This window comes from Leuresthes tenuis, unplaced genomic scaffold (assembly GCF_036924035.1).
Source record: "Leuresthes tenuis unplaced genomic scaffold, fLeuTen1.0.hap1 SCAF_5, whole genome shotgun sequence".
Classification (NCBI taxonomy): domain Eukaryota; kingdom Metazoa; phylum Chordata; class Actinopteri; order Atheriniformes; family Atherinopsidae; genus Leuresthes; species Leuresthes tenuis.
In genome coordinates, this window is record NW_027325359.1 from 22,696,527 (window position 1) to 22,724,228 (window position 27,702).

General features: G+C 38.5%; 1 protein-coding gene across 1 annotated transcript in view; it reads right to left on the reverse strand.

Annotated features, from left to right (window-relative positions):
• Positions 1 to 5,577: 5,577 nt before the first annotated feature.
• Positions 5,578 to 27,702, reverse strand: part of LOC140306674 (chemokine-like protein TAFA-5) — a 37,353-nt gene continuing 15,228 nt past the window's right edge. Inside the window, exons 2-4 of the mRNA XM_072385274.1 lie at positions 26,598 to 26,747; positions 18,494 to 18,621; positions 5,578 to 6,051 (exon numbers count right to left, since the gene is read on the reverse strand). Coding sequence (XP_072241375.1) covers positions 6,043 to 6,051; positions 18,494 to 18,621; positions 26,598 to 26,747 — 287 coding nt within the window. The 3' untranslated portion in view covers positions 5,578 to 6,042. The remainder of the gene's footprint in view (positions 6,052 to 18,493; positions 18,622 to 26,597; positions 26,748 to 27,702) is intronic.

Here is a 27,702-nt window from a genome sequence, read left to right on the forward strand (position 1 = left end):
ATTTTTTCTGCACTAGTTTGGATTCTGTACCACTGAAATAATTTATTCTGGTAATTCAAGCACTAATGTTAAGAAGCACAACCAGGGCCAGAGTGGGACTCATGTGATATTTTGTTTTATAAAGATCAATGCTTAATTCAGGATTACTACTGTTCCACTTCAACCGTGTTTCCTGGCTTCATAAAGAACAAGCCAGGAGCTGTCAGAGAGAAGACCCAGGATGTGATAATGGTGATAATGTCATACTGTCATCACATTTGATTGTGGAGTTAGATTACATGTTGAAAGCCGTACAATGAACCATTTGTTTAATTACTGTACAATAACTGTAAGTCTAACTTCCCATTGATGCATTTTCGTGTCTGCATCTTCAGTCAAGTTGCACATTTCGCCGGCATGATTCTGCATTGCTTATGTTTGCACTTACCTAGAGCTTTGATGTAAGCCTAAGGAGAGAGTGTCTGTTGAAGTGCCTCATCCTTAACCTTGGGGAAGATGTATAAAAACTATGGAGTGAGAATCCTGCCAAAACCTCGTAAGCGAGCGCAACGTGTTTCACTCCCTCCCAGCGATTCACAAACTTAATGTGGTCTGCAAAGAAACATATCTTCAATTGCAAAACAACATCCTTCAAGTACGAAACTCAACTCTTTCAAGTGCAAAACAATTTCCTTCAAGTACGAAACTCAACTCTTTCAAATACCAAACAATTCTACAACTGTGAAAAACTGTCACTTCACTTTTGGAGCGATCTTACCTCTGTCTTGTGACTTTTTGGCAGTAATTTACTGCGTCATGTGACTTTTGGCACAATTTTACCGCTGTCACGTGACTTTTGGCAGTAATTTTACGCTTTGCTCATCTGTAAGCAAAGGCAAAATAATCCGTGCACAAATGCCTGTAATTTGCACTCCACAACAACAGGTGGCGTCAGGCTCCAGGATGATTCTGCCTTCAGCCGTCGACTTCCAGGCTGCTCAGCCAAGCCACCCACTGAGCGAACTGTTTCGCATTTATTGCAAACTGCTTTTTGAAGTAAGTTAGATATTTAAGCTATTTGATTGCTTCAACTAATGCAAACAAGAGCTCAATTTTATGACAATTTATAGCTAACCACAATGTTGGATTAGCTACTTTGTTGATACAAAAGCCATATTTTTTCAGTATTCTGTGACCTGCTTTCAAGAGTGACTGGTGAAATTAGTGCCTTGCAGGCTAATTATTAGGATAATGATGATTACATATTGCACGTTGTAGCGAACTCAAGTGTGGAATTTAATACAAACTTAAGATTTTAAATGACTGCAACAATCTTTTGTGATGGTCAGTGTGGAAATACCAGATGGGAGATTTCTACATCAATGAAGAGAAATTTACAACAACCTTCCGCCCATGAAAGCATTTTGGGGGAGTTTTCTCAGCCCCTCTCTCCACAGACCTGTGCCATAAATTTAGGTAAATGCATTAATAGCTTAGTGCTAACTAAGCTGAAGAAACAACGGACCCTTTCAGGAGAGTATTGGGGAAAACCAGAACAGGACCCTTCCGACCCTATATTATTCAAAGTAAACAATGGTGACAGTTTGCCCCGACTCAAGCCAGAGACAGTCGCAGCATGGACCTCTCAAAAGGATCTCACCCAGAATCACTTTTTTAGCTGAATCTTGAAACTGTATTAAATGTGCTTTATATCTTTGTACAAGTTCTTTCATGTTCTCAGTGATATCACAAGCTGCATTTTAATACCTTTTTCATGATCGTACGTGGAACGATACAGAAGATGTTATTATTTTGGAAAATGACTAATCAACTTATGGAACCACATTGCCCCTGAGTGGTTCGTAGTACTGAATAGTTAAACCCAAAACTAAGTCAACAACTTGCATATGACATGTGGCATTTATATGAAATAATGGAACTATTAACCAATGCTTCAGCTGTTTCTTATTGTATTCTGTGTTTAACACAGGAAAATAACATTGGTTGGTGTGTTATTCATACCTCATAACTTTACAGATATCCACCTGAATTTTGAGACTCATAACCATCATGTTATGTTATGTTATGTTGTTTTTGATGTCTTTATATCCTAAGTCTATGCTATATCTTTACCCTTTTTATCTTAACAAGTTATGGTGTTTTAGAATCCTCTGAACAAATGTTTATGAGACCGAGGAATGCAGGAGTCGAGCTGCTTTGAGGCACCCTCGTTGCAGGTCACCTTACAAAATATATAAATCCTTATATCTTATCACATCACGCTACGTGTGTCCGCTATGAATATATATTGTTGGTGCCTCGTGTGGCGGCGATATACAATTTGGCTACAACATCATTATTCAGTCAGCTGCCTTGTAGGTTGATTGTAGAGACTAGTGTCAGCGATGATGGTCTAAACCAACCCATGTAGTGTACATATAGTAGTGTATATGTGTTTATGTACTATATATATATATACTTAATACCATGTGTATGTGACAAATAAAAAAGTATAGTGAATGAGAATATGCATCAAAAGTGTTTTTTTTTTAAGAAATGGTTTGATTTAATTAATTCCTAACGATCTGGGGTACCTTTGGAGAGAAACAGCGCAAGTAAGAATCAGGACTTTTGTAATTTTCAGGTGAGGGATGGGAAAGCTTGGGGTTTGGGATTATTCATATTTTCCTCTGTTAGCAGTGAATATTACATTGTTCTAGTCGTATGCATTGTACTCTGTTTTCTCTCAGTCATTGTCAGATCATCACTGTCATTTCATCCATGGTTTGTGTGGCTTTGTATCTCATGTTCTGTACACATTACAAGGTCTCACTCAGAGTTTTGTTATCACTCAAATCTGAGTTTCTCGAGTTAAGATTTATGGAGTACCGGCTTGGCAGCACCTTTTATTATAGTTTTGTTAAAGAAATCAAGTTAAGTTACCCTCATACCTCCTGCCTTCCGTGTTCATCATATGGATCCTCTCATCACCGCTCACCTACCTTGACAGCTATCTTATAAGGAAACTTAATTTCTTACTCTAACCAATCATGCAGAGGCATGACTGTAGATTTTTATTCCCTGCAGGGTTGACCTCTGTAATGCTTTGATTTCTGCTGTCTCTAAGAAAAGTGTGTCTCATTTACGACTGCTTCAATTCTCATTTCCATGTATGCTACCTAACAAATGAGAGAAAGCTCACATGACATACACATTACATTTCTTTTCTTTGTGGAGAAACTCGGACAAAGGAAATCAGAGAGTGTTGATATTTTCAAGACATGCCTTTTTTGTCATATAATTTTATCTGTTTCTCTTTATTTGTGTGTTTGTTTATGTGACAAGCTGATTCATCTGTTTATTTATTTCAGATCTATATAGAAATATAGGAGACTTATAATATGATTTATTATAATTCAACTATTTTGTTCTTAAAATACTCATTTCATACCATTCCTGTCTTTCAGTTCCTCAGAATTTTTTCATTTATCTTTTCTTTTATCTGCCCCCATGGAGCGAGGGAGGGAGGAAGGGATGGAGAGCATTTTATCTCTTTTGTTTGAAATGTCTCTGGTTTATTTATTTTTCTTTTTGTTACATTTTACTGTGTAGCTGTGCTGCTTTATATATATATATATATATATATGTTTTGAAAAAAACTATATAAATAAAGAGAACTAAATTTTCAGGTGATTATGAGTCCTTATGATACTACAGTAGTTTTATGAATATAATGATAATATGGATGATAGAAACAGAAAAATGTAATTCAAAAACATTTTCATGTTCACATGCTTACATTTAACGCTCCAACAGAAATAAATAAATCAATAAATTTGTAGCGACAAAAATATGTGGTAAATTTCCACACATTAACTTTATTTCTGGCCCACATTCATACCAGACTATTCCTACCCTATTTCTTACATTACTACTCTAGATTATATTATATTACTTCTTTTCACAACTGTAAGTGCTTTCAGCAAGCTAATCAACTGACATCACTTTTCTCTCGTCACTTTTTCACTTAGTGCCTATTTATGTCTCTCAGAATTACTTATTTAGATGTGCTGTGCAACTACGCTGGAAAGCAAATCTTTTGTAGTTGTTTGACATAGCTACACAGGATGATACAGTGAAAAGTTGACTGCCAAATGGAGATGGGTATGCAATAATGTTTGAAAATCAGGGTAATGATACCCATTAGTAACTCGGTTCTATTAATCGCATTGCCTCCCAGCCGCCATCAAGCAGAGGGGATCTCTGTACTCAGCTGGGATCTGCCAACTGAAAATAAAGGGTTTTTTTTAATTGAAACTGTCACATGCTTGTTGTAAATGCAACCATAAATTGCAACTTTAATATAAATAACTTCAAGATAATTTATCAGAAAGTGGTATTAAAAGTCTTCTTCAGTCATTGTTAAGAAACAAAATCACTGTCAGAAACTCTTGAACAATGGCTCGACTCAGTTTTAGAATAAAGTTTTCTTCATAGCTACAACATACAACATATACAACATATAAAATTGTTAAATATAGTGGAAATATAGAATATATAAAGTTGATAAATAAATAGATATATAACTATAAAGTTGAAAATACATGTAATTTATTTATGTACAAACAGCGGCTTGTTATCTGGTACTGTTTCACTCAGATCTGTTGAGCTGACCGCATGTTGTTCACGTGTCCGTGAAAATTGTCAAATTTTATGATGAAAGTGGAAACTGTTGGTCCGTTGGGAGGCTCTGTATTGCAAGATCATGTTGTTTATATGGACTCATTACATCAAATAGCTTGGATTTCCACTGAAGTTTTAATTATTTATGTGTTAAATTAGGAGGTTGGTTCCTATTGCAAATGTGTCATCAATGCATCTCCATCACTGTTCTATCTATAGGATTACTTGTAACATGAGTAACTCTGTATTTAGTACCTTAATTTGTTCTGTTCTTTAACAAAGAAACAGTTACATATGCTTTCTGTACCCTCTCTTATGTTAAGCACACAGCAGGCTAAACTGTCCCTACATGAACATCAAAAGCTTCATCTCTCTTTCATCTCTCCTCATTGAGAGCAATGTTTTATTATTTACTTGTGTGTAATTTAATTGATAATAAAAATAATTTAATTTCCACTGGATTCATATTATGTATGTGTGCATCTTTAACTAAAAAGATAGTATTTTCCTAAATCTAACTAAGAAGTTTATTCTTCATCCCATCCATATAAGATTAACATGAATTGTGTTGCCTGAGCCTAAATAACCAGTTAGTGGAACTGAAAGCAAAAAGCAAGTGAATGAGAAAAAGTGGATAAATAGCTATTCAAAGATGCTGCCAAATGTGGATGTCATAATTCCATCTCCTTTAATCCTTTTAGAATTTCTTCTACCTTTTCTTTAGCCATCTTTGGAGTAGCTTGTTCAAAAGCATACTCCCCAGAGTGATGTTTGCTGTGGACATCTAATATTCCTCCAGCTCAGGGCACAGATGCCAAAGGACACCATGAGCGTATCTCAGAGATACTGGGGCTTTGACAAATTGGGAGCACATGACAGCCTGGGAATTAAAACGTGTTGGCAATTTCACTTTGATCAGTTAAATCTTTTATTATATACAATCACAATGTATTCTTTTGTGTATACAAGGTTCTACTGGTGTGTGTGTGTGTGTGTGTGTGTGTGTGTGTGTGTGTGTATGTGTGATTGGGAGTGTTCTAAACGTCTCCCACTTCTATAAATGTTTCAAAGTTGGCTCTGTTCATCTTTGGTCGGTAAAAATGAAACAGAGTATGGTGCCAAACAAATTATATCCATCCAGTGTGGCACTGTGGCAAATATCTTGGAAAAAACAACGCTTTTTATAAGCTGGAAGTTTCCACAATTCACTCCAGCATGAAACTGGGAGTGCTGTCACATCGCTTTGTAACTCGACTTGACAACGGTCTATGATTGGTCTTCAGCAGTTGTAGTAGCAGGAGGTGCTCTGTTTGGCGATGGTGGACAGTGAACGATGGGAATCATTCTGTCTTTGGGGAGCTTCTGTCCTTGGATTGGCTGTCAGGAGACCTGGAATTCAGATAAACAGCATTAGGATGGAACCTCTCCCAACCCAATAGAGCAGTGTTTCACAATCCTGGTCCTGAATGGGGCGTCCTTAGCCTTCTGCAGAGCTTAAAGACCCAACCCATTCATTTGAATCAGGTGTGCTGGAGCAGGGAAACATGGAAAACATGCAGGGAGGGGTGCCTTGAGGACTAGGATTGAGAAACACTGCAATAGAGTATCAACAGGCATTGGAAAAGCTTGACCTCTATAGAAAAGACAGCTACCAACATTGGGGCAAAGTAGTTCAGTTAGGCTCTGTTTTCGGACAACAGGGGAAAATTGTTCAGTAAGATCAATTCATTGCTGCTTTTGGCATTTTTTACAGCAAATGTTAACCAAATAAGAGATTGAGCACGGTGATGAACTGCTTGTTGCAGCACTTGCCTTCATTTGACATTATCTCCAACTCTACTGAGTCTACAGTATGTACATCTTCTAGGGAACATGTCTTTCTGAAGACTGAAATTAAAAACATGAAAGTCGCCAAACAATGATACTTCATCTCTGTCTGCTGTGGAAAAGGAGCTCTCTTCTAATTACATCCTCCTGAAGACTTGTTGGACAAAGACAAGGAAGAAGCAGTGGTAGGACCTCGGAGCTGCTCACCTCTGAATAGTTTGTCTGTCCTGTTTGATTGCAGCTGGAATCCTAAAAGAACTGAAGAAGTCAAGTCAAGTAAAGGACAAGCAGATTATCTCAACGTGGAGACCTTCTAAAACTGCTTTGCTCACAGCTGACTAAACACTGAGATGTGGTTGTGTTTGGAACAAATTTCCACCCTGCAGTCAGACATTTAACATTTTCATTGCTCCTGTGATACACTGCTCAGGCAATCATATGACACAATGAACAATGTGGTGGTGCCTGTCATCTTCAGAATTCTTCAACTAAGTATAAATTAGTTAGGGTTCTTTTCCTATGATACTCAGGTGACCTTGCAACTATAACTTGAGGTTCAAGATGTGAAACAAATGACAGACCAACACAATCTCACGATGATCTATGAAATATAATTTAATGATTTAGTTTTTGTGCATGTGTTTCAGAAAACAAAAAAAAAACAAACGTTTGATTTTAAATGGCAAAACAAAACTGCATCACAAGAAAAACTGTGATGTCTGGTGGTCTAAAGGATAGAGCAGCCATTTAGATGACAAAAGTTCAGTTATTTTGTTTTTAACTCTGATAAGTTGCCACCGTAATATTCTTTTTTTGGGGAGGTGCAGTTTAAACTTCTTTCAGTTGATGTTCGTGATGGAGTTGAGGTTAGAACACCTAAAACCTTATAGCTTGCCTTTTATAAAAGTGTCAAAATAAACTGCAAACGAAACAAAAAGTGATGCAGCTACTGATGCTTCATGATTAGACGTATTGCATCACATCTTGTTACCTTGATTGTGTTCTATGGAATCTTGTACTCCTCTTGGACTATTTAAAATCACTCAATTTCTCATTATAAGTTACACATTTTTGCATAGTTAACTCTATTGCATACTTGTTCTATTCTAACACTCACTCCAACAGACCTTTAGTTTTCATTTTCACTTTTAGTGGTGTGTCTCCTCTGCCTCCTTTAGCGATAATGGTACATGTAACAAATGTAGTGTTTTTTGTAGGCGAGGTTATCTGAATTGGCAGCTCAGCTCTGTGCCATTGAAAACCACCCGATATCTAGCCAGGTCCCTTTAGTCAGTACGGAGCCACCTAGTGTAGGGAGCCCCATTAGCTGCCCCTTGGTAGAACCCAAGCAGCCGGGACGCCAGAGTGGCTGGATGATGGTCAGGAAGAGGAGGCATAGTCCAAAAAGTCAAGCTTGTGGTTCACCATCGACCTGTCCACGTTTCATATAGATTTTCCCCGCTCAGCAACACACCCACTGAGGACAAAACCCTGGTAATTGGCAGCTCTATAGTCAGCAACATGGTATTAGAGACACCAGCGACCATAGTCAAATGTATTCCTGGGGCCAGAGTGGGCGACGTAGAATCCTATTTGAAACTGCTTGCTAAGGATAAGCGTAAATACGTAAAATAGATCACATTGGCGGTAATGACACCCGGTTACGCCAATCGAAGGTCACTAAAATTAATGTTGTATTGGTGTGTAATTTTTCCAAAACAATGTTGGACTCTGTAGTTTTCTCTGGACCCCTGCCAAATCTGACCAGTGATGACATGTTTAGCCGCATGTCCTCCTTTAACTACTGGTTGTATAGATGGTGTCCAGCAAATAACGTGGGCTACATAGATAATTGGCAATATTTCTGAAGAAAACCTGGTCTGATTAGGAGAGACGGCATCTATCCCACTTTGGAAGGAGCGGCTCTCATTTCTAGATTTATGGGCAAATTCAGTAGTCATCCAAAAACATGACAACCTAGGGTTGAGACCAGGATGCAGAGTTGTAGTCTTACACACTTCTCTGTGGCTTCACACCTGCTGCTACCACCTCAAAACCCCATAATGTCTGTGTCTGCTCCCACACTACCCAAATTAAATAAATCAATAAACACAAGAGGAGTAAATCCAGAAAACCTAAAAAAAAATTAAAACAAAAATGTAACTGAACAAAAACATCAAACTATTAAATGTGGTTTGTAGAATATTAGATCCCTCCTTTCCAAGTCTCTGTTAGTGAATGATTTGATCTGTGATCATCAAAATGATATATTTTGTCTTACAGAAACCTGGCTGCAGCATGACGATCTTGTTAGCATTAATGAATCAACTCCCTCTGACTATTTAAATGTTCACATTCCTCAAACCACAGGCGGAGGAGGAGTGGCAGCTATCTTGAGATCAGGTTTACTAATCAGTCCTAGACCCAAGATTAGTTTTAGCTCTTTTGAATCTATGATTCTCAATTTTTCCCACCCAAAGTGGAAATCACAAAAACCTCTTCTATGTGTTGTGTATTGTCCACCTGGCCCTTATTCTGAGTTTCTGTCTGAATTCTCAGAGTTTTTATCCCAGTTAGTGCTGAGTACAGATAAAGTCATTGTCGTGGGTGACTTTAATATTCATTTAGATGTTGAAAATGACAGCCTAAATATTAACTTTAATTCTATATTAGACTCTACTGGATTTTCTCAAAGTGTTCACAGACCTACTCACTGTCTTAATCATACCCTTGATCTTGTGCTAACTTATGGCATTGAGAGTGAACAATTGATAGTATTCCCTCATAACCCTGTCTTGTCTGACCATTTAGCACTGTAGCCAGGCTGACAAAGAGTACGAGCTCTGTTGAGTCATGTATTCCTTTATCTCTTTGCAGTGATGATTTCTTGAGCTTCTTTACCAGTAAAATTGAGAGAGAAGATGCCAACTATTATGACTGATATATCATCAAGTACGGTCTCTTCTAAACCATTAACTTGTATTTAGAACCAATCCCAATCTAGTTCTACAGTGAGGAACCTTGGAGTTATTTTGGCCAGAATTTATAATTTGACACACATATAAAACAGGTTTCTAGAACTGCCTTCTTTCACCTTCTTAATATTGTTAAAATCAGAGTAATGCAGAAAAACTAGTCCATGCATTTGTTACTTAAAGATTGGACTACTGTAATTTTTCATTATTGGGCTGTCCCATAAATTCTCTGAAAAGCCTCCAGCTGATCCAAAATGCTGCTGCCAGAGTTCTGATGAGAACTAACAGGAGAGATCATGTTTCTTCAGTTTTAGCTTCTCTTCATTGGCTCCCTGTTAAATTCAGAATAGAATTTAAGATTCTTCTCCTCACATATAAAGCTCTTAATGGCCGAGCTCCATTATATCTTAAAGATCTCTTTGTAAGATATTTTCCTAACAGAGCGCTTCACTCCCAGACTGCAGGTTTACTTGTTGTTCCCAGAGTTTCTAAAAGTAGAATGGGAGACAGAACCTTCAGTTATCAGGCCCCAGCTTGTGGAACCAGCTGCCAGTAAATGTCCGGGAAGCAGACATCCTCTCTAACTTTAAGACTAGGCTAAAAGCTTTCCTTTTGGATAAAGCTTATAGTTAGGGATGGCTCAGGTGAACCTGGGACATCCCATAGGTCATCCCTCACTTTGCACTCTTTTTTCCCCTGTTCAATTTCTCATATAACATTATGTACATTTGGCATTATTGTGGTCATTAACTTGTGTTTCCCTGTTCCAACAGGTATCCTTTGAATGGTGGTATGGTTTGTTGCCTCTTTTCTGTCCTCTCAAACCCCAGTTGGTTGAGGTAGATGGCCACCCTTACTGAGTCTGGTTCTGCCAGAGGTTTCTTCTTGTTAAAAGGGAATAATTTCTCTCCACAGTCGCCTCATGCATGCTCAGGACAGGAGATTGGACAGAAAAGATGTTGCAATCTGTTGGTTTCCTTGGCTAGGAAATTGTTTTTGAATTTGCTTTGTATGTATCAATTGGACTCATTTTGAATTTAATTAATTGGATTTGTTTGGATTATGATTACAATGAATTTAACTCCAATTGGTTTGAAATGGAGTGTATTATTGAAGTGCCTTAAATATAAATATATATGATATAAATAAAACTGAATTAAATTGAATTGAATGTGGCAACTCGTTCTCAGTTCTGTCTTCTGTGAGCTGTTTTTTTTTTCTTTTTGGTTGTCACTCATGGGGTCTTTGCATCACAAACACTTGGTAAGTTTTAAGCAACAGATTTCTTGTTAATTCAAAGGCACTGAAAATACAAGGTCACATTCAGGAAGAGACTGTATTCAGATTAAAAAGTACATTGCTTTGTAAAGTTAATTCCATGCATAGTAATAAAGTGGAAATGCATGTTTCACTTTGTTTACTAACTGCTCTGAAAACTGATGTAACAGTCTTCTGCATTGAACAGTGACACCAGGGCTGACAAAGAGGTAGTATGAAGTATTGTCAGACTGAGAATGGTTTATAATGTCAAATCTGGGATTTGAAAATTGCTGTTGTTTTATACTTAGGACCTTGATCTTTCTTTGGACTTTGCTTTTGTTGGATATTTTCAACTCTCTTGTCTTCTGGCTTCAGAATCCGCCATTTGACAGATTTCCTTCATTCAGCTTTAGACATTGAATAAAGCCTGAACACAAGAAGCAGATATTGTCAGAGACTGATGAGCATAGACCATGTTCTAGAGAACCGTTAAAGGAGAGAATTATTAAACAGAAATTACATCGGGGAAAGGATGATAGAGATGAATCTTATCATGTTGTTAGTTACATATCAGTTCAACATATATTGCTGCTCTATGATGACAAACACAGGTTTTAGTTATCAGTGTGCGTGCGTGTTATCTGTTATTTTAATGATAAACACCACAGCTGGGAGTAAAGTGGAAAGCAGGCGACCTTGTTTCCGATATAATTGCTTTATAATGAATTGCAGACGGTGATGAGTAACAAAGCCCTTGGACCAGATGGTTTTCCAGCAGAGTTCTACAAAGAATTTTGGACTGTTTTGGCACCTACATTTCACAAAATAGTATTACACATTAAGGAGAATGGCAGATTTACCCCAAACATGAACTCTGCTAACATTATCCTACTACAGAAACTGGGAAAGACCCGTACTTCAACCAACAACTTGGAAACCACAATCGTCTCTCGAGATGCAGAAAAAACATTTGATCAAGTTAACTGGACATTTTCATTTGCAACATTAAACAAATTTGGGTTTGGGTCATACTTCATCAGGTGGATAAGGATAATATATCGCTCCCCAAATGCATGTGTCAGGATAAATGATCAAATTTCTCCAAGCCCCAGTCTACAGAGAGGTACAAGACAGGGTTGCCCACTTTCCCCCTCACTTTTTGCTATTTTCATCAAACCTTTAGCAGCTGCTATCAGAGAAGATAGAAATATTAAAGGCATCCAACCCCAAAATATTGAACATAAAATAAGTCTTTATGCTGATGATGTATTACTTTTCCTTCAGAACGTGCCACAGTATGGGTAGGCTGGTGCAGGTCCTGGTGCCGGGCTGGTTGCTCTGGGACCTCCGATGTGTCCACGGGTTGTTTTTTTTTTTTTTGGGTGTTGGGGCGTGCGGTGGGGTGGGGCGGTGCTTTTCCCCTGTTGGGGGAAAAGCATGTGTGTTCTGTGGGGTGTATTGGATGGGGCCACGTAAGTGGTCCCCTTTGCTGCACTCTGCAGTCCCCCACCCCTGTTTTAATTATACCTTTGACATTACTGCTTATTTGACACCCACACACACCCACACACATTAGGTCTTGGGGGGTGGTAGCACTGAGTGGTCTCTGGTGGGCGGGGCTCTTTGGGTATGTAGGCTGCCCAGAGGGCCGCGCTCCCAGTTCTACAAGGTTGCCTGCCTCTCAATTTTAATCGCTCACTATTAGAAAATATTGAAGAGCCAGAGGGGCGAGGGGAGGGGTCTTCCTACACCCCTGTTGCCTGGTTACTGCCTGGGGTGGGACATGAGGGGGGACATGTGTGGATGTATGTGATGTGCAAGTGTGTGATGACTGGGCCTGGGTCTGGGACTTGCTGTCCTCTGGCCTGCAATGTTTGGTATCTCGCAACACTACAGCATTACAGTGCTCCTCTATCACACTCCTGCTCCTGCTACATGTATGAGTTAAACAATATATTATCTGAATGTCCTTTTCTAAGCCCTCTATTTCAGCTACTGTCATACAGTGGCTACTAAAGGTGAAAAGTAAAAATAAGGTTTTTTATCCTCTTGAAAAAAATCCACAAACATTATAACCACTGCTAGACATTTTAAATGTCTATCAGTAATGCCGTCAGAAAATGTTACAGGCATTATCTGACTTAAGGTTACTTTCTCAACCTCATGAGGAAGCACTTTAAAAATTATTCAATACTTAAACTCATTGTCTGCTTTGTACTTTAAATAGGCTATACAATAAGCTCCACACATCAGAGTGGTTTCACTCAGAGTTAAACCATTGTAATGTTTGCTTCAAGCAGCACAGCGCAACATGTGCCAATACACTGGTCTGCTATTTGTGCGCCACTGTTCCGCATCCACAATTCTGTGCAGGCTGAGCTTAGACTTCAATTCAGTTTGTATCCAGTCACAATGTTAGCACAAAGTAAGACAGTGTTTGAATGTTTTATTATTATCATCATGTTGTAGTCAATGCACACAATCTTTTTTTTTATGTAGCATATCTGGTGATGCTATTTCCTTTATCTGCTTTTCCCTTGTTTAGTTGCGGTGACCTGAGTCGTCTCTGCTACCATGTGAAAAAAGTTTCTATTTTTCTTTTGATGTCTTTAAGTAATACAGTTCAGCAAATTATGGGTCATCTTGAGCAGACTGAATTCAAGAGTAGAGCCAAGGTTAGGAAAAAAGTATATTAGTAATGTCCAGAAAAGTTTCAGCATTGCGTCTTTGTCTATGTTCTTATGTCACAGAGCTGAAAAATGAAGTTACAACAATCCCACTGAACTGGAATAAAATTGTTTAAAAAAAAGCATGTGAAAAAAAAGGTAACTGGTTTTAAGGTGAATTGGATCTGACTGCAAGAGTGACAATTATTTAATCAGTGCATACACGGGCTGTGACTGTCAGAAGGATCAGTAACATCTTCAGAAGAAGTTATTATGTTACCAAGCTGATACTAAGATTTAAACATGACTGAAATTAAACATAGAGGGAGAAAACAATGGCAATAAACAACATAACTTTGAAGACCCTTTGCAGCAGAGCTTCCCATTTTTGTTCAGTGGTATTATTTTCTGAAATGTTTCTAACTGCAAAGCTATTCATGTCATTCTAAAGGGAATTTTTTTCAAGCAGCAGGAGAAAAAGATTAGTCACTTTGGACAAGTCTTGTTGCTGCTTAAAAGCATGTGAGTTCTTAACAGACCCTGTTTTCACTCGGCACAACAGCAATAGGTGCATTTAGCAAATTATTTTATATCTCATTTTAAAACATACCTCAGATGACCCCTAATTGAAGTTCTCACTTTCCTGCACCTTAAACAATAAGTCCACATCTCCTTATGGAAATACTTTATAACAGAGCTGAGTCATTTCAACTACAGACTGAAGCATGCTCAGATGACTATGGTAAGTGCTTTTGTAAGGCTTAAAGGGAGACTGCGTTGTCTGTTGAAGAAGATGCACCGCTGTCAGCAGCTGCTGTGTCGTGCACGACTTGTGTGAGATGCAAAGAGATGAGTATTTGGAGGAGTAGATGTGCCAGCGATATTGAGTTAGTGAGGCATTTCAGTGCCTCATGAGAGAACAACAGAGCCACTGGTGCTCAAATTGAGCACTGGCATTTTCAGCATAAATAGAAGACATAAGAAAATGCAGTCGCTCCCTTTCCTCTCAGTTTAGGTTCACCTTATGTTTGACATAAATTTACATGGCCACTTACTTGAGAATGCAGCTCAAAACGATGCTCTATGCTACTGGGCAGCAAGAACAACATAAATGGATTAAACAAAGTTTAAGATAATAAAAAGGATACCTTTCATGTGAGGATTTGATTTAAGCCAATTGATTGACTTTTATATTCCTAATCTAAAATTTTAGCCTTCAGATCTGTCACACCCGTGGGGTAAGAGGAGGATGGTATAGTGTTCGGAGAGTGAATACATCTGACGTAAGCCGATCTAAATTAATCTAAAACTTACAACAGCAGGGGATTTGTCACTCAGTTCAAAGTAAGTGCATTCTTGGAACTGTGGGTCTCTGGGAAATGTTTCAAATATTAAACTTGTGTTCATGTAAAAGTGACTTTTGGAGACGGTCTTACTCTTTATGTTGCACAAAAAGTTTCCAATCTATTTCGGAATGTGACTGAGCTGGATTAATGTACATATTTCCAGAAAACTAAACTCTTCATTCAATTTTTTGTTCTCAGACTAAAGCACTTTGCTCAGTGATAGCATATAAGGGTATCAAATCTGAAATAAAACAACTCATGTTTCCTCACCATTACTTGAATTTTTAAAAGTCAACAAGAGGACTATTCTTTGCTCTGTTTATCTCATTAAGGGCCTGAGATATTATTAGATATTTATTAGTGGGTTTCTTTCTATACTGTAGTGTGTACAAATGTTTTTATGTTGTTTATGCAGGGTTTATGTAGGATTTATGTAGGATTTATGTAGGTTTAAATGTGGTTCTTTCAAAAAAGTTAATGTTATGGTGCAGCAGTAACACTGTGATATCTACATGTAAAGTTCTTCAGTAAACAGAGCCACTACAATGGAAAAAACAAAACAAACAAAAACCCCATCACATTTTATGATGATTATATTGGTTGGGAAAATGATTCAGTAGTATTTGCAACCAAGTAAAAATAAATCATTAGAGGTAGCTCTCACAACAGTGTAGCACAGGGTTTCCATTGCTCAGTGACATGGACAAAGAAGACTAAACTTACAAACTGAGATACAAATTTTAACAGTTTCAATGTACATTTTCCAATACTTAATAATAATTACTACTATTATATACAGTACATAGTTAGTCTTCTTAGTCATGACATGAGGTGAACTATATACATGTGTATGTGTACAGCACATGTTTTCCAGCTGCTAAGCAGAGTCAGAGAGCTCGGAGATGGGGCCTCCCAATGCTGAGGTGGTCAAAAAGCTCCTCTGTGGCAAGGCCCCAGGGGTGGATGAGGTCCGTCCTGAGTTTCTCAGGATTCTGGATGTTGTAGGGCTGTCTTGGCTGACACGTCTCTGCAGCATCACATGGACATCGGGGACAGTACCTCTGGACTGGCAGATCAGGATGGTGGGCCCCCTCTTTAAAAAGGGGGACCGGAGGGTGTGTTCCAGCTACAGGGGGGTCACACTCCTCAGCCTCCCTGGTAAAGTCTATTCAGGGGTACAGGAGAGGAGGATCCGTCGCATAGTCGAATCTCGGATTCAGGAGGTGCAGTGTGGTTTTCGTCCTGGCCGTGGAAAAGTGGACTAGCTCTACACCCTCAGCAGGATCCTGGAGGGTGCATGGGAGTACGCCCAACCAGTCTACATGTATTTTGTGGACTTGGAGAAAGTGTTCGACCATGTCCCTTGGGGAGTCCTGTGGGGGGTGCTCCGGGAGTATGGAGTGCCGGACCCCTTGATAGGGGCTGTTCAGTGTCAGAGTTTGGTCCGCATTGCCGGCAGTAAGTCGGACGTGTTTCCGGTGAGGGTTGGACTATGTCAGTGCAGCCAGGGTGTTGAGGTGGTCCCGATTTGGCCACCTCAGAATCGGGTCTCTGCTTTTTGCGGATGATGTGGTTCTGTTAGCGTCGTCGGGCCGTGACCTTCAGCTCTCATTGGAGCGGTTCGCAGCCGAGTATGAAGCGGCTGGGATGAGAATCAGCACCTCGAAATCCGTCCTCAGCCGGAAAAGGGTGAAATGCTCTCTCCGAGTCGGGAATGAGATCCTTCCCCAAGTGGAGGAGTTCAAGTATCTCAGGGTCTTGTTCATGAAAGAGGGACGAATGGAATGGGAGATTGATGGGCGGATCGGTGCGGCGTACGCAGTGTTGTGGGCTCTGCACAGACCCGTCGTTGTGAAGAAGGAGCTGAGCCAGAAGGCGAAGGTTTCAATTTACCAGTCAATCTATGTTCCTACCCTCAACTATGGTCACGAGTTACAAGTGACCTAAAGAATGAGATCGCAAATACAAACGTCCAAAAAGGGCTTCCTCCGCAGGGTGTCTGGGCTCTCCCTTAGAAATAGGTTGAGAAGCTAAGTCATCCGGGAGGGGCTTGGAGTAGAGCCGCTGCTCCTCTGCATTGAGAGGAGCCAGGTAAAGTGGCTGGGGCATCTGGTTAGGATGCCTCCTGAATGCTTCCCTTGCGAGGTGTTCCGGGCACATCCCACTGGGAGGAGACCCCGGGGAAGACGCAAGACACGTTCGAGAGACTATGTCTCTTAGCTCTCCTGGGAATGCCCCCGCAACCTGACCCCCGGAGAAGCATTAGATAATGGATGGATGGTTGTATGGAAGTTATGGTGTTTTCAGAATCCTCTGAACAAATGTTTATGAAATGGAGGAATGAAGAAACCAAGTCCTGTTGTGGCACCCTCGTTGCAGGCTCGTAACTCAGAATAGATCATCCTACAAAACATGCCCAGGCAGATGTCACAACAGTTTCAGGCATACCATTGGCTGAAAGTGTAGCATAAGCCTACGTCATGCCCCACTTCCGCGAATCAAATTCTGGAAACCGCGATGCAAAAGTTAGAACAGAAGAAGAAAAAAGAGAAGAACAGAGAGTGTTGAAATGATTGAATGAGAGTCTTGCGGAGAGTCTTTAACAATAGAAGAGAGGAGAAAGAGTTTTTGACAGTGTTAAGAAATTAAATAACCAGATAGATGGCAGGAGAGATGGAAGACAAAGATTTGAGCAAAGAAAGAACATGATGAAGTAATAGAAGGACAGACGCTTTGTGTTTTTTTGTTCTTCCATCCTGTCTCCTGTTTATGTAGCAGTTTTTCTGCACGCTTCATCACCAAGTTTTGCTCACCAAGAGAGCCAGCTTTAAGCTAGTCAACCATTTTGTCAATCTTTTATGAATTTAAGTTCACCTCATCAGAGTTGGTCAGCAACCAAAACCAACTCGACCCTTGGCCAATTTTGTCATTATTTGCGGTGAATTCCTACACTACCACCCCGTTCGTCTTCTGAGCCACCAGAAGCCCCTCCAGTGCAGGAGAGCGACTGGTCCAGGCCACTTTAATTAAAGTCCCCAAACGTCACCTACAAGGAAATCTGCGAGACGCGGAACCGAGAGAGACCCAGTTGAACCTGCTGGCGTTTACCTGTGGTCTGGAGCTGACTTAACAGGACAAAAGTGTGTAAAGTAAGATCTGCCCTGTTCTTACATTTCAGACGGTATGCTAGAAACTTATTACACATTTATCTACTTGCTAATGTACAGTATAGAGATGTGTCTGACACCAGCATCAGAGAGCTTGTCTTAAGCTCTTGCTCATGTTCATAATTTTGCTTTTGGACTATCTTGAATAAGTTGACATGCTTTATTGTTCATACAACACATCATTCTCATACAGTATGTCTAAAACACTTCATTTTAGCTCTCGCCTCTTTGACTCTTCTCCATTACCTTGTGGCCCAACTCATCTCTAATCAGTCCCACACCCTCATGTTTAAAGAGGCTGTATTCAAACTACACATGGTTTAGAAAAAGAAAAAAAAAAGTTATGTTGATTGGGTTAAGTTATACTCATTCAGGGTGTCACAGAAACACTTTCAACCACATAAAAGATCAATTTGTATGCAAAGCAACATCAGCAATTGGTTGTGTTAATAGAAATTAATACAGAGATGTGTTGAGCTTTTAACCATAAAACATTCCCCCAGTTGAAAGTGAATGGAACTGCCAACACAGTAACTACAACAAAATGGCTCTTTTTGTCACATTTGTATGAGATGGGGTTTCAGTCTCACCGTGGTGGTCTTGACTCGGCCTCCTGGTTGCATACAAGTCCAGCCCGATTGATTGACTAGGAGATTACAGCCTTCATCGTCCAAACATGGAGTCATCTCACACCACATTCGACTCCTGACAATACGAACTGAGGAGGAGTTGAAGAACAGCAAACCAGACAGATCAGTATATTTGTTTCATCTTGCATCTCTGTCCTGAATGACCCAGTTTGAGCTTCCTCAAATTTGCTACTTTAAATCACGAGATCAAGCAAAAACTGTAAGTGTGAATTAATCTTATTCACCACAACACTTAATGTGCATATAGCTGCTGAAGTGAATCGTGCAAAATTAGAACTAAATTTCTAGAGGTCAGAGACACCATGGTGGATAGCTGTGGACCTCATGGTGTCCCTTCTTTTTTTCCTAGTCACTGCAGAGGATCTGACTGAGACCTGTGGGTACACAAAGATATAAGGGAATTAGGTTGAGGAGGGCTTTAAAGGTAAGAAATTCGTAAAATCAAAATTGGTTCTGGTTATGATGCATGCAGCTGAATTCAGGACAAGTTTAACCTTATGAAGGAGCTCAAGATGACTTAATCATAATCAGTACTGGATGTAATCAAGCTATGAGCTATGACTGCAGCAAAAACCTAAGTATGCAGTATGACTACATAATTCATATGTGTTTCAAAGGAAAATTAGCTGTTGAAGATGTCACCAAAATTTTAAAACTGGTGGGATAACCAGAGTTTTAAGCTGTACATGATAATATGAGCAAGAGAAGATATACCTAAACTGAGCCTGTTGTGATAGATATGAACTGTACCACGTAAGAAAGGGGCCACTGATTCCACTGGAAGCTAATCTGTCATGAAGTGTGGAAGGCTGTTAAAGGCTGCACTCACATCAAGGACGAGTACCATTAAAAGCCCAGAGTCAGCAACCATTAAGAGGTCATTAGTGATTTTCACCAGAGCTGACTGAATTTGTTAAAACAAATCACAGATCACATGACTTATTTAGAGTCATGTGATCTTGAACCTCAGCTGTAGCTATTCTGTCAAATATTTTAGAGATAAATTGCAAATTTGAAAATGGTTCTTCAAAGAGTCTTCCTGAATCACCTCTTCACGTGTTGTAACGTCACATAAAATTGTTGGATAATGCAGGGCAGTGTTATGCATTCTTTTAATGCAAAAATACAATATGTACACAACATATTGTTACACAAAATTAGTTGTTAAGCCCTGCCATATTTTTCTTGTAAATCCTTTTTTTTGCCTTTTTCCCAATACAACCTAAGTAACAAACAAAAAATAATTATCCTTATAGAGATAATATACAACTTTAAGAAAACTAAAGTGAAGACTTAGGTGCGGCCTTTCAAAGAGCTAAGTGCATAAATAACTACCTCAGATAAAACAGAGCTATTTGGATTCAGATCATGCCACTGATTTTATGGGAGAATTTTTTTTCAACTGAAGAAAGTGCATTATTCAGTAAAGAAATAGCTAGAAATGTGTTTGCTCTGAAAGAGGTGTGTGCAAAAACATTTTGTATTTTGCAAACGGTTTGCATGCTTACTGGCAGTACAGTATCCTAGTCTCAAAAAGCAGCAAATGATGAGGCGAAAAGAGGGAGAGAAGCTGTATTAGGTTGTATGAATGTCAATGTAATTCAAATTTTTCGTCTCGCAGACACTTTTTAAAAATATTTTAACATTTATAGCACTAAAAGGTAAAGTAGGTATCACTGTTCATCTTATTACAACACAATGTTCTGCTAGAGATAACTTATATCCTAGCATTCACATGGACGGTAGTTTGACACTTGCCACCTATCTAACCAAACCCCAACAGGACAACATCAGCCCTCCCCTATAATCACAGCCCAAACCAGAGGGAGAGCAGTGGCCCCACTGAGCTCAAAGAACATGACAAAGGGTCTGAGCTGTTCAACCGGCCACCAAACAACCTAAACAATCCGCGAAGACCCCATGCCACAACCCAGAGGACCCAAAGGATCTATTGCTAATGTCCTGGCACCAGAACCTGAAGATGTTTTTTTTTTTCTCCATCAAATTGGTGAGAGTTCTTTTTGGTATTATGAGTGGACATACTCAATTTTGCCAAGGTAAATTATAATGTAATGGAGGATCAGTCCATATCAAAATATTATTTTTGTTTAATGAGCAGCTTTCTCGTTCTATCTGATAACTGTATATTTTAAATCTTTTGACCAGGAGAAAAGTTTAAGTAAAAGCCAGTTAAACTTAGTCCAACACCAGGGATTGATTCCATTTACTGAACAGACCTCATCTTCATCACACACCAACCTATTTATAAACAAGTAGGACAGTCCGAAAAAATTCCATTTGCATATTGTGGCTCTCTGATTGGAGAACAGTGGAAGAATGTGTTGTTTAATAAAGTCTAATCAACAATACATATCCATAAAAAAAACTAATCGCAGAATGTAAGGGGAACCTTCACAGTAGTATTGTTCAAGCTCCAAAGCTGTACAGACCCTCCTTCTGGTAATCATTCTAATATTTTGTATATCACACCTCTATTGTGTAAAGCAAGCTTCCTGTTATGAATTCATAGTCCTAAAAGCCAGAGCAGATTCCTCAGATTTCATGACTATCACATTTTCGATTTTATTTTCTCTTTCAGAGACACAGAGGACATTAAAGTAACAACATAAAACAACTACTTACATCTAGTGATCAAGTTATAGACAGAAACCATCTCAAATACCACCATCCCACTGTGTACCAAGTAATATTGTGTAATGGAGATGCAGTGGATTAATTGTAGGTATCAGTGAACAACTGAAGACCTGCAAGCTCTGCATTACTACCCTGATAAATTAACAGCCCCAATTAAGATCCATCCACTGTAGAGGCCATTTTGCAATGGCTTAATTCATCAAAGACTGCATCCAGAAGAAGGGTCGCTGCTTCATCCCAAGAGGATGACACGATCGGATGGGAAAGAGACAGGAATGTAGAAAGTAAGAAAAAGGCAAAGAACCAAAAAAGAGTATTGAAATCCTATCAGGAAGTGGCCACAGAAACCATTATTCATTTTTGATAGAAAACAGTTTGTAACATCGCACAGGGTATCAAGGCACCCTGTTTCATAATTACTTTCTCCTCTCTTTGCTAACTCTTCATCCATCTTTTAATCAACCTGTCTTTGTCTTTACTTTAACATGATTTCTTTTTTATTTTGCTCTGCTAACCCTGAATAGCCTACAAATTTTTTAAAAAGTTCCTTATTTGCTTTTATCATTTCCAGTTTTGTTCCTTCATATTAAGTTTGAATAATTCCTCATCACCCATATTTGTTTCTCCATAGTTTTGTCTTAATTTCTGAGGTCATTTTAGGATTTAACGTCTCTCCAGGATTCATTCTAAACACCTGAACATTTAGTCTCTCTGCCCTTTTCAGTTTGTTTCCATCTGATGATAAACAAAAAGGTCTCATCTCTGTTCTGTTTGTTATTTGCCACAAAGACTCAGAGCCCTGTTGCCTTTTTTGTTTGTCGCTGTCTATCTGATTCCAGAAGAACATAACAGCAGCAGCAGGATGTAATCCAAAACCATATAATTTTTTCATTGTCCTGCTTAGGTCACATTCCAAAGGTAAGATAAAAACATCTGCTGCCATTTCCCAGGAGTTTTCAGATTACTTTTTAATTAAATCTGTTAGCTTTCATTTTGTGTAATAAAATATCTTCATGAACCAACTCACAAGGGCTTCGCCATCCTATTGAAGTATCTGCGAACATCACTGTGGATTCCATAAGAATCCATAGGTTCTCCATAAGAACAAGCTGTTGTTTCAAGCAATTCAATCTGGTGAATTATTTGGATTTTTTTCAATCAATGCAAAAACATTACGCATATCAACTCCTAAATATAGACAAGAGTAGAAATTTAAAAAGAGACAGAATATCATAATTGATCATTTCAAGTTTAAACAATGATCTGATAACTAATATTACGAGTAATATTATAGTAACTATATGAAATATCAGTTAATGGGAATTAATACATTTCTAAGTATAGTTTCACATGCATTTACCTCTCATTAGTGAATATTGTTGGATTATTTTCCCTGAAGATATAGATGTTTAATTATATACATTTGATCTTATTGGCTTCTCTTTATCCATTTTAAAGATTTAAATGAAATGTTTATGTAGTAATAATGATTTACAGCAGAAAAAATAACAAAAGAAAAGGTAAGCGGTTAACGTAGACACAAATTTATGTAATATTCAACACGCATTATCAGTGTACTGAGAGCAACACAGAGCTACGAGTTTGTTAACATGTATGACATTATGAGCAAGCTTTAATAATATCTGAAAAGCTGGTTTTAAGGTTAGGTAAAGGAAGACTGAATATAATTTATACCAAGAAAAATTCCTGTCTCTGCCAACAAAGAAATCTCTTTAGAAAGTATTCAGCTCCATTTCATTTTGCACATTAAATTATGTTTCAGAGTTAATTGTAAAAGGTTCATTTGCTCATTTACTAATAATCTCCTGTCACTAACCCAGTTTTTTCAAAACATATTTTCACATCATCACAGATTATCAGCTGATGATGAACAAACGTAAAATAAAACATTTATCCACTTAAAAGTAACAACACAGTAATGGACAAAGGAAAAAAGCTGTGCAAATACTTTCTGAAGTGAAAAATCAAATAAAAGTTAGCTGAATCATATTCAACCACAATGAGGGCTGCATCCAGTTTTCTGCTTCAGTAAGTCTTTCAAACAACATGACAAAATAAGAGTGAATACATTGGATGTAGTTCATAGGAGCTTTAGATTAATTGAAATTCCATATTATGTGAACAAGGCTAGTCTTTTTCCCTGAAACACTGACAACTCTAGTTTTTATTAAATATTGCACATGGAACCCCAAGTGACATAAATATCAACATGCAGCTCTGTAAAGGTCATAGAGATTCTCCCCTGAGGGCTCTGAAATCTGCTCTGAAAAACATTTCTTACATGTCTTTTGCATGCCAGTGCAATGTGGCATACTTTATACAACAGTTTAAAAATTGTAAATGCCAGATATAGCTAGAAAGAATCTTTATTTCACTTCATTAGTCAACAAAAGTCCTCCACTTTTTTAACACCTTTATTAACTTTATTGTTAATATCTAACAAACAACAGAAACTCCTGTGTATCACTGGGAATCCAGGAAGGTTTACTTTGAGCTTTTCAGAGATATTCAGTGAATAAAAACAGGAAACTGCTGACGAGTCTCTGAGCACAGAAAACAGGTTGCAGAGCTCAGCGGCGCTCTCACAACAAGTCTGCTGCCAAAAATATCCTCCCAAGGCTGCAGAGCATGTTCAAACCAGCTCTAATCACTGACAGCACAAATTTTAAGCTGTTCAGCTCCAACAACACAAACGTCAACTGCAACACCTTCAGTATCACTTGAGCAGAAATAGTTTCTTTACGTAGCTCCATCAGTGTAAACCATGAACAGGGTTTATGCTGTAATCTTGAGTCCCTGACACTGTAAAGAACTGTCATGATTTACTTAAATGAGAAAAGGAAAAATAGATGAGATACTGTTTTTGCTCATTACAAATAGTCATATATTTGTGAGATACTATGAAAACATGCTTTGGCAAGCTTGAGTTTGAGTAAGTTTTTAACATTTAGAGTATCATGAATATCAAAATTGCTGTATCTTTGGATGAGCAGTGTATGACCAGGCTTCAGGTTGACCACCTTGTCAACACTCAATGTGAGTCACACAGGGATAAACAGCTTTCTGTACCCATACTATATCATATTATAGAAGCATGAATACCATCTTCTCTCGGTCTGAGGACTTCAGTACAGGACAAGTTAAGAAAACTGGATGAATCACAAATAACCTCTTTCTGTATTCGTAATACAGTACAGCTATGTAGCGTACAGTACATCAAAATAGCACTGTTAAATTTTAGTATTGTAGCAGCTTTTCACAAAAATTACAAAAAGCAACTTTTGTTACGTAAGTACACAGCTAAGTATATACAACAATAAATAAATTTGCATACTAGGTAGAGGTTGGGTGTTTTCAGTTCACATCAAACTGAGTTTGAATTTACTTTTGGAAAAAACTTTTTTCTGGAATTTAATCTACTTTTGTTTTTTTTTTCGTCTCCTGCTCGTGGGTCCAGCCTCCTGAGGAGTTGTAACATTTGCATTAATGAATATCGTTCATTAATTTTTGATGAGCTATAATTTTTCTTGAAATGTAGTAAATGTCTCACTTTCAACATTTGATTTTTTTTCATTTGTTTTTTTTTACATTTTACACAGTAACACCAACTTTTTTGGATTTGTGGTTCTACATATGTAGTCTGGCAAAAGAAATCCACAGAAGCCGTAGAGTGTTTTCTGCTGCTTGTCTGGTTTTGCTTTGGTTTTACTTTTATTTGTATTTGTTGTTGTTGTCTTCTTCTATCTGTTGCATCTTTTTCTCCTTTCTCCTCTCTTCACTCTCCCCCTTTCTTTGTTCCCCTTGTCAGGTTCAGCATTAATACATCATTTTAACAAATGATTAAAAGAAACAAAACCTAAGCATCCAGAGGAGCTTTAAATACCTCAGAGTAAATATGATTGGCACAACACAAGACTCAGACCTCGCTCTGCTTACCATGATGATGGACAGGACAGGGTATTTAAAAAAAAAACAGAGAAAAGAAACAATCTTAGCATCAAAGAGCTTTCATCATTTCTGTAGATAGATTTATCTGCTGAATTGGTTCATTTCATTATTCCCCCTCATTTTTTACTATGATGACGCCAAACGGTTTGTCCTGAATGCAACCTAATATCTGAGAATATTCTGAAATAACATATACAAAATTCTTTGTAAATAAAGAAAACAGCAGGGGTTACTGAAGAGGCTCTTTAACTCAGCAAAACAACAGCTCTATTCAACGGGACACAGACTGTCCCTGCAATGCAGAATGAGTCCTCCAGCTGTTGTCATCGTTTCAAGATGGCAGAAACAAAAAAAGAATGTGGAGACAGGCGGTGATGAAATATAAAGCAACGCAGGGATGTTCCCACCTGGGAAGTGACTTTCTGAATTTCACACATAGATAAAGAGATGTGGAGACTTTATAGGGAAGCTTCAGGTAACTGTTTGTTTCTTTCGTGAACCACAATTATTAGCCTATGAGCTTGACCTGCAATCTCTGTAAAGGATCTGCATTATGTGACATTTTCACAATCCCTAAAAATATACTAATTTAATCAATAGCTTATCTATCTTAACTTATACAAACACAATAATCAGAGACTGCACATTGAATGATTGTTAATGGAAAAACATAATGACACAGAGGAGAGGTTATATTGCAAAAATTCTGCAGGCTATAGAGATGACAAGCTGGAATAAAAACCAAACTGGATTATGGTGGAAGCATTGATTCAACACTACAAACACTATGCAAAACTCACTGTTTTTCTTCCCTGCCTCAATGATAACTAATTGTAAAAATAGAATAGAATTTATTGTCATTGCACACCAGGATATTACAAAATTCAGGGTGCTCCATATAAGCTTGTGCACTGAATAAAAAAAAAAATAAAAAGAGTAAAGTACAAAAGAATTATGCAGGTGTGTATATGTATATACACATACTATGTGCACACATATGTACATAAATACAGTATATATATAGTATATATATATACATATGTTTATATGCTATCGCTGGGGGAGTGTTGTGAGTTTGTGTAAAAGTGCTTGTAATTTCCGTATTGCACACAACAAAAAAAAAGCAAAAAATACAAAATAGTTCACAAAAAACTGGATCCTCGAGTTGCTGCGCCCACTAGTGCCACCACACATACTACTACATCTTTCTGAAATGTAATGATCAGAAATCTCAGATAATCTTATCAAATTCTACTTCACAAAGAGAGTGCTGTAACCAAATTTTTTTGTTTTAAACATTGCTGTCAAGTTTAAACGTAACCCTCAACTCCTTCTCTAGTTGCAAGGTGCTGTTGGTCAGTTTGGTCAGTTCTGAGTGTCTCCATTCAGATGCAGCCTTCAGAAGAAGGGAGTGTCTTACCATCTATGCAGGCCGGTTTGGCTCGTGTTGTCCCGGCGATCTGTCCCTTCCTGCAGGCGCAGCGTGCCGTCTGACGGGCGATGGTCCTCCTGGGCTGGCTGCTGTCTCGGTCCAGAGTTACAATCTCACAGGTCCCTGCCACCAGCTGGCCTAAAAAAGGGAACAGAGTAAATCATATAAATACCAAACATTTTCACACTCTTAATGCTGATGATGTTTTATATTTACTCACAGTTATACATTTACTTTCTAAGACCATTAGGATCACATCCAAGTCTCTAACAGTTTTTATTAAGCGTTGTTATTGCTCATGGCTGCGTGTTCTGTGGTGGTTATTGCTGTTACCTCTCAGCACAGGAGCCTTTCATTGTTGAATTTGCGTGTTCTCTCACTGCATGTGCTTCCTCCCACCCTCCAAAAACATGCATGTTTAGTTAATTGGTGATTCTAAATGGACCCTTGGAGTGAGTTTGAGCGTTCATGTTTTTTGTCTCGTTTGTCTCTGTGTGGCCCTGTGATGAACTGGCGACCCGTCCAGCTGAAATAGGCTCCAGCCCCCCTGTGACCCTCAATTGAATTAAACAGGTATAGCAAATGGGTGAATTGATGGATGGAGAGTAACCCCAGTCAAGAGTATGAGAGTGCATGTTTTGTCTCTGTGTTGGCCCTATGAAGGACTGACAATGTGGCCAGGGTGTACTCTGCCACTCATCTGATGGCAGCTGGATAAGGTTTCAGCCCTACCAATTTCCCTCCCCATAACCCTGAATGAGATAAAATAGGTATGAAAAATGAACAAATGTATGGTTACTATTCTCGATATGGTCAGCACATAGTATGATTTCCCTGAAAGAGCTGAGATTCTTGTACGTCCATGTAAGCTTGACGCTGATATAACAGGGAGAGGCATTAAGACCTTTAGTGACTACAACCTTATTTAGAAAGTGTTAAACAGCTTCTAAGACCCTGCAGCCCTCTTATACAAGCAGAAAAATAACTTCTTCACAGAAGAGACTAAAGATTTCACTACATTGTCATTTTTGCTTTTCAAATCAGTCTTTATTGACAAAAATGAAAACAATCACATTGTAAAATTACCAATAAG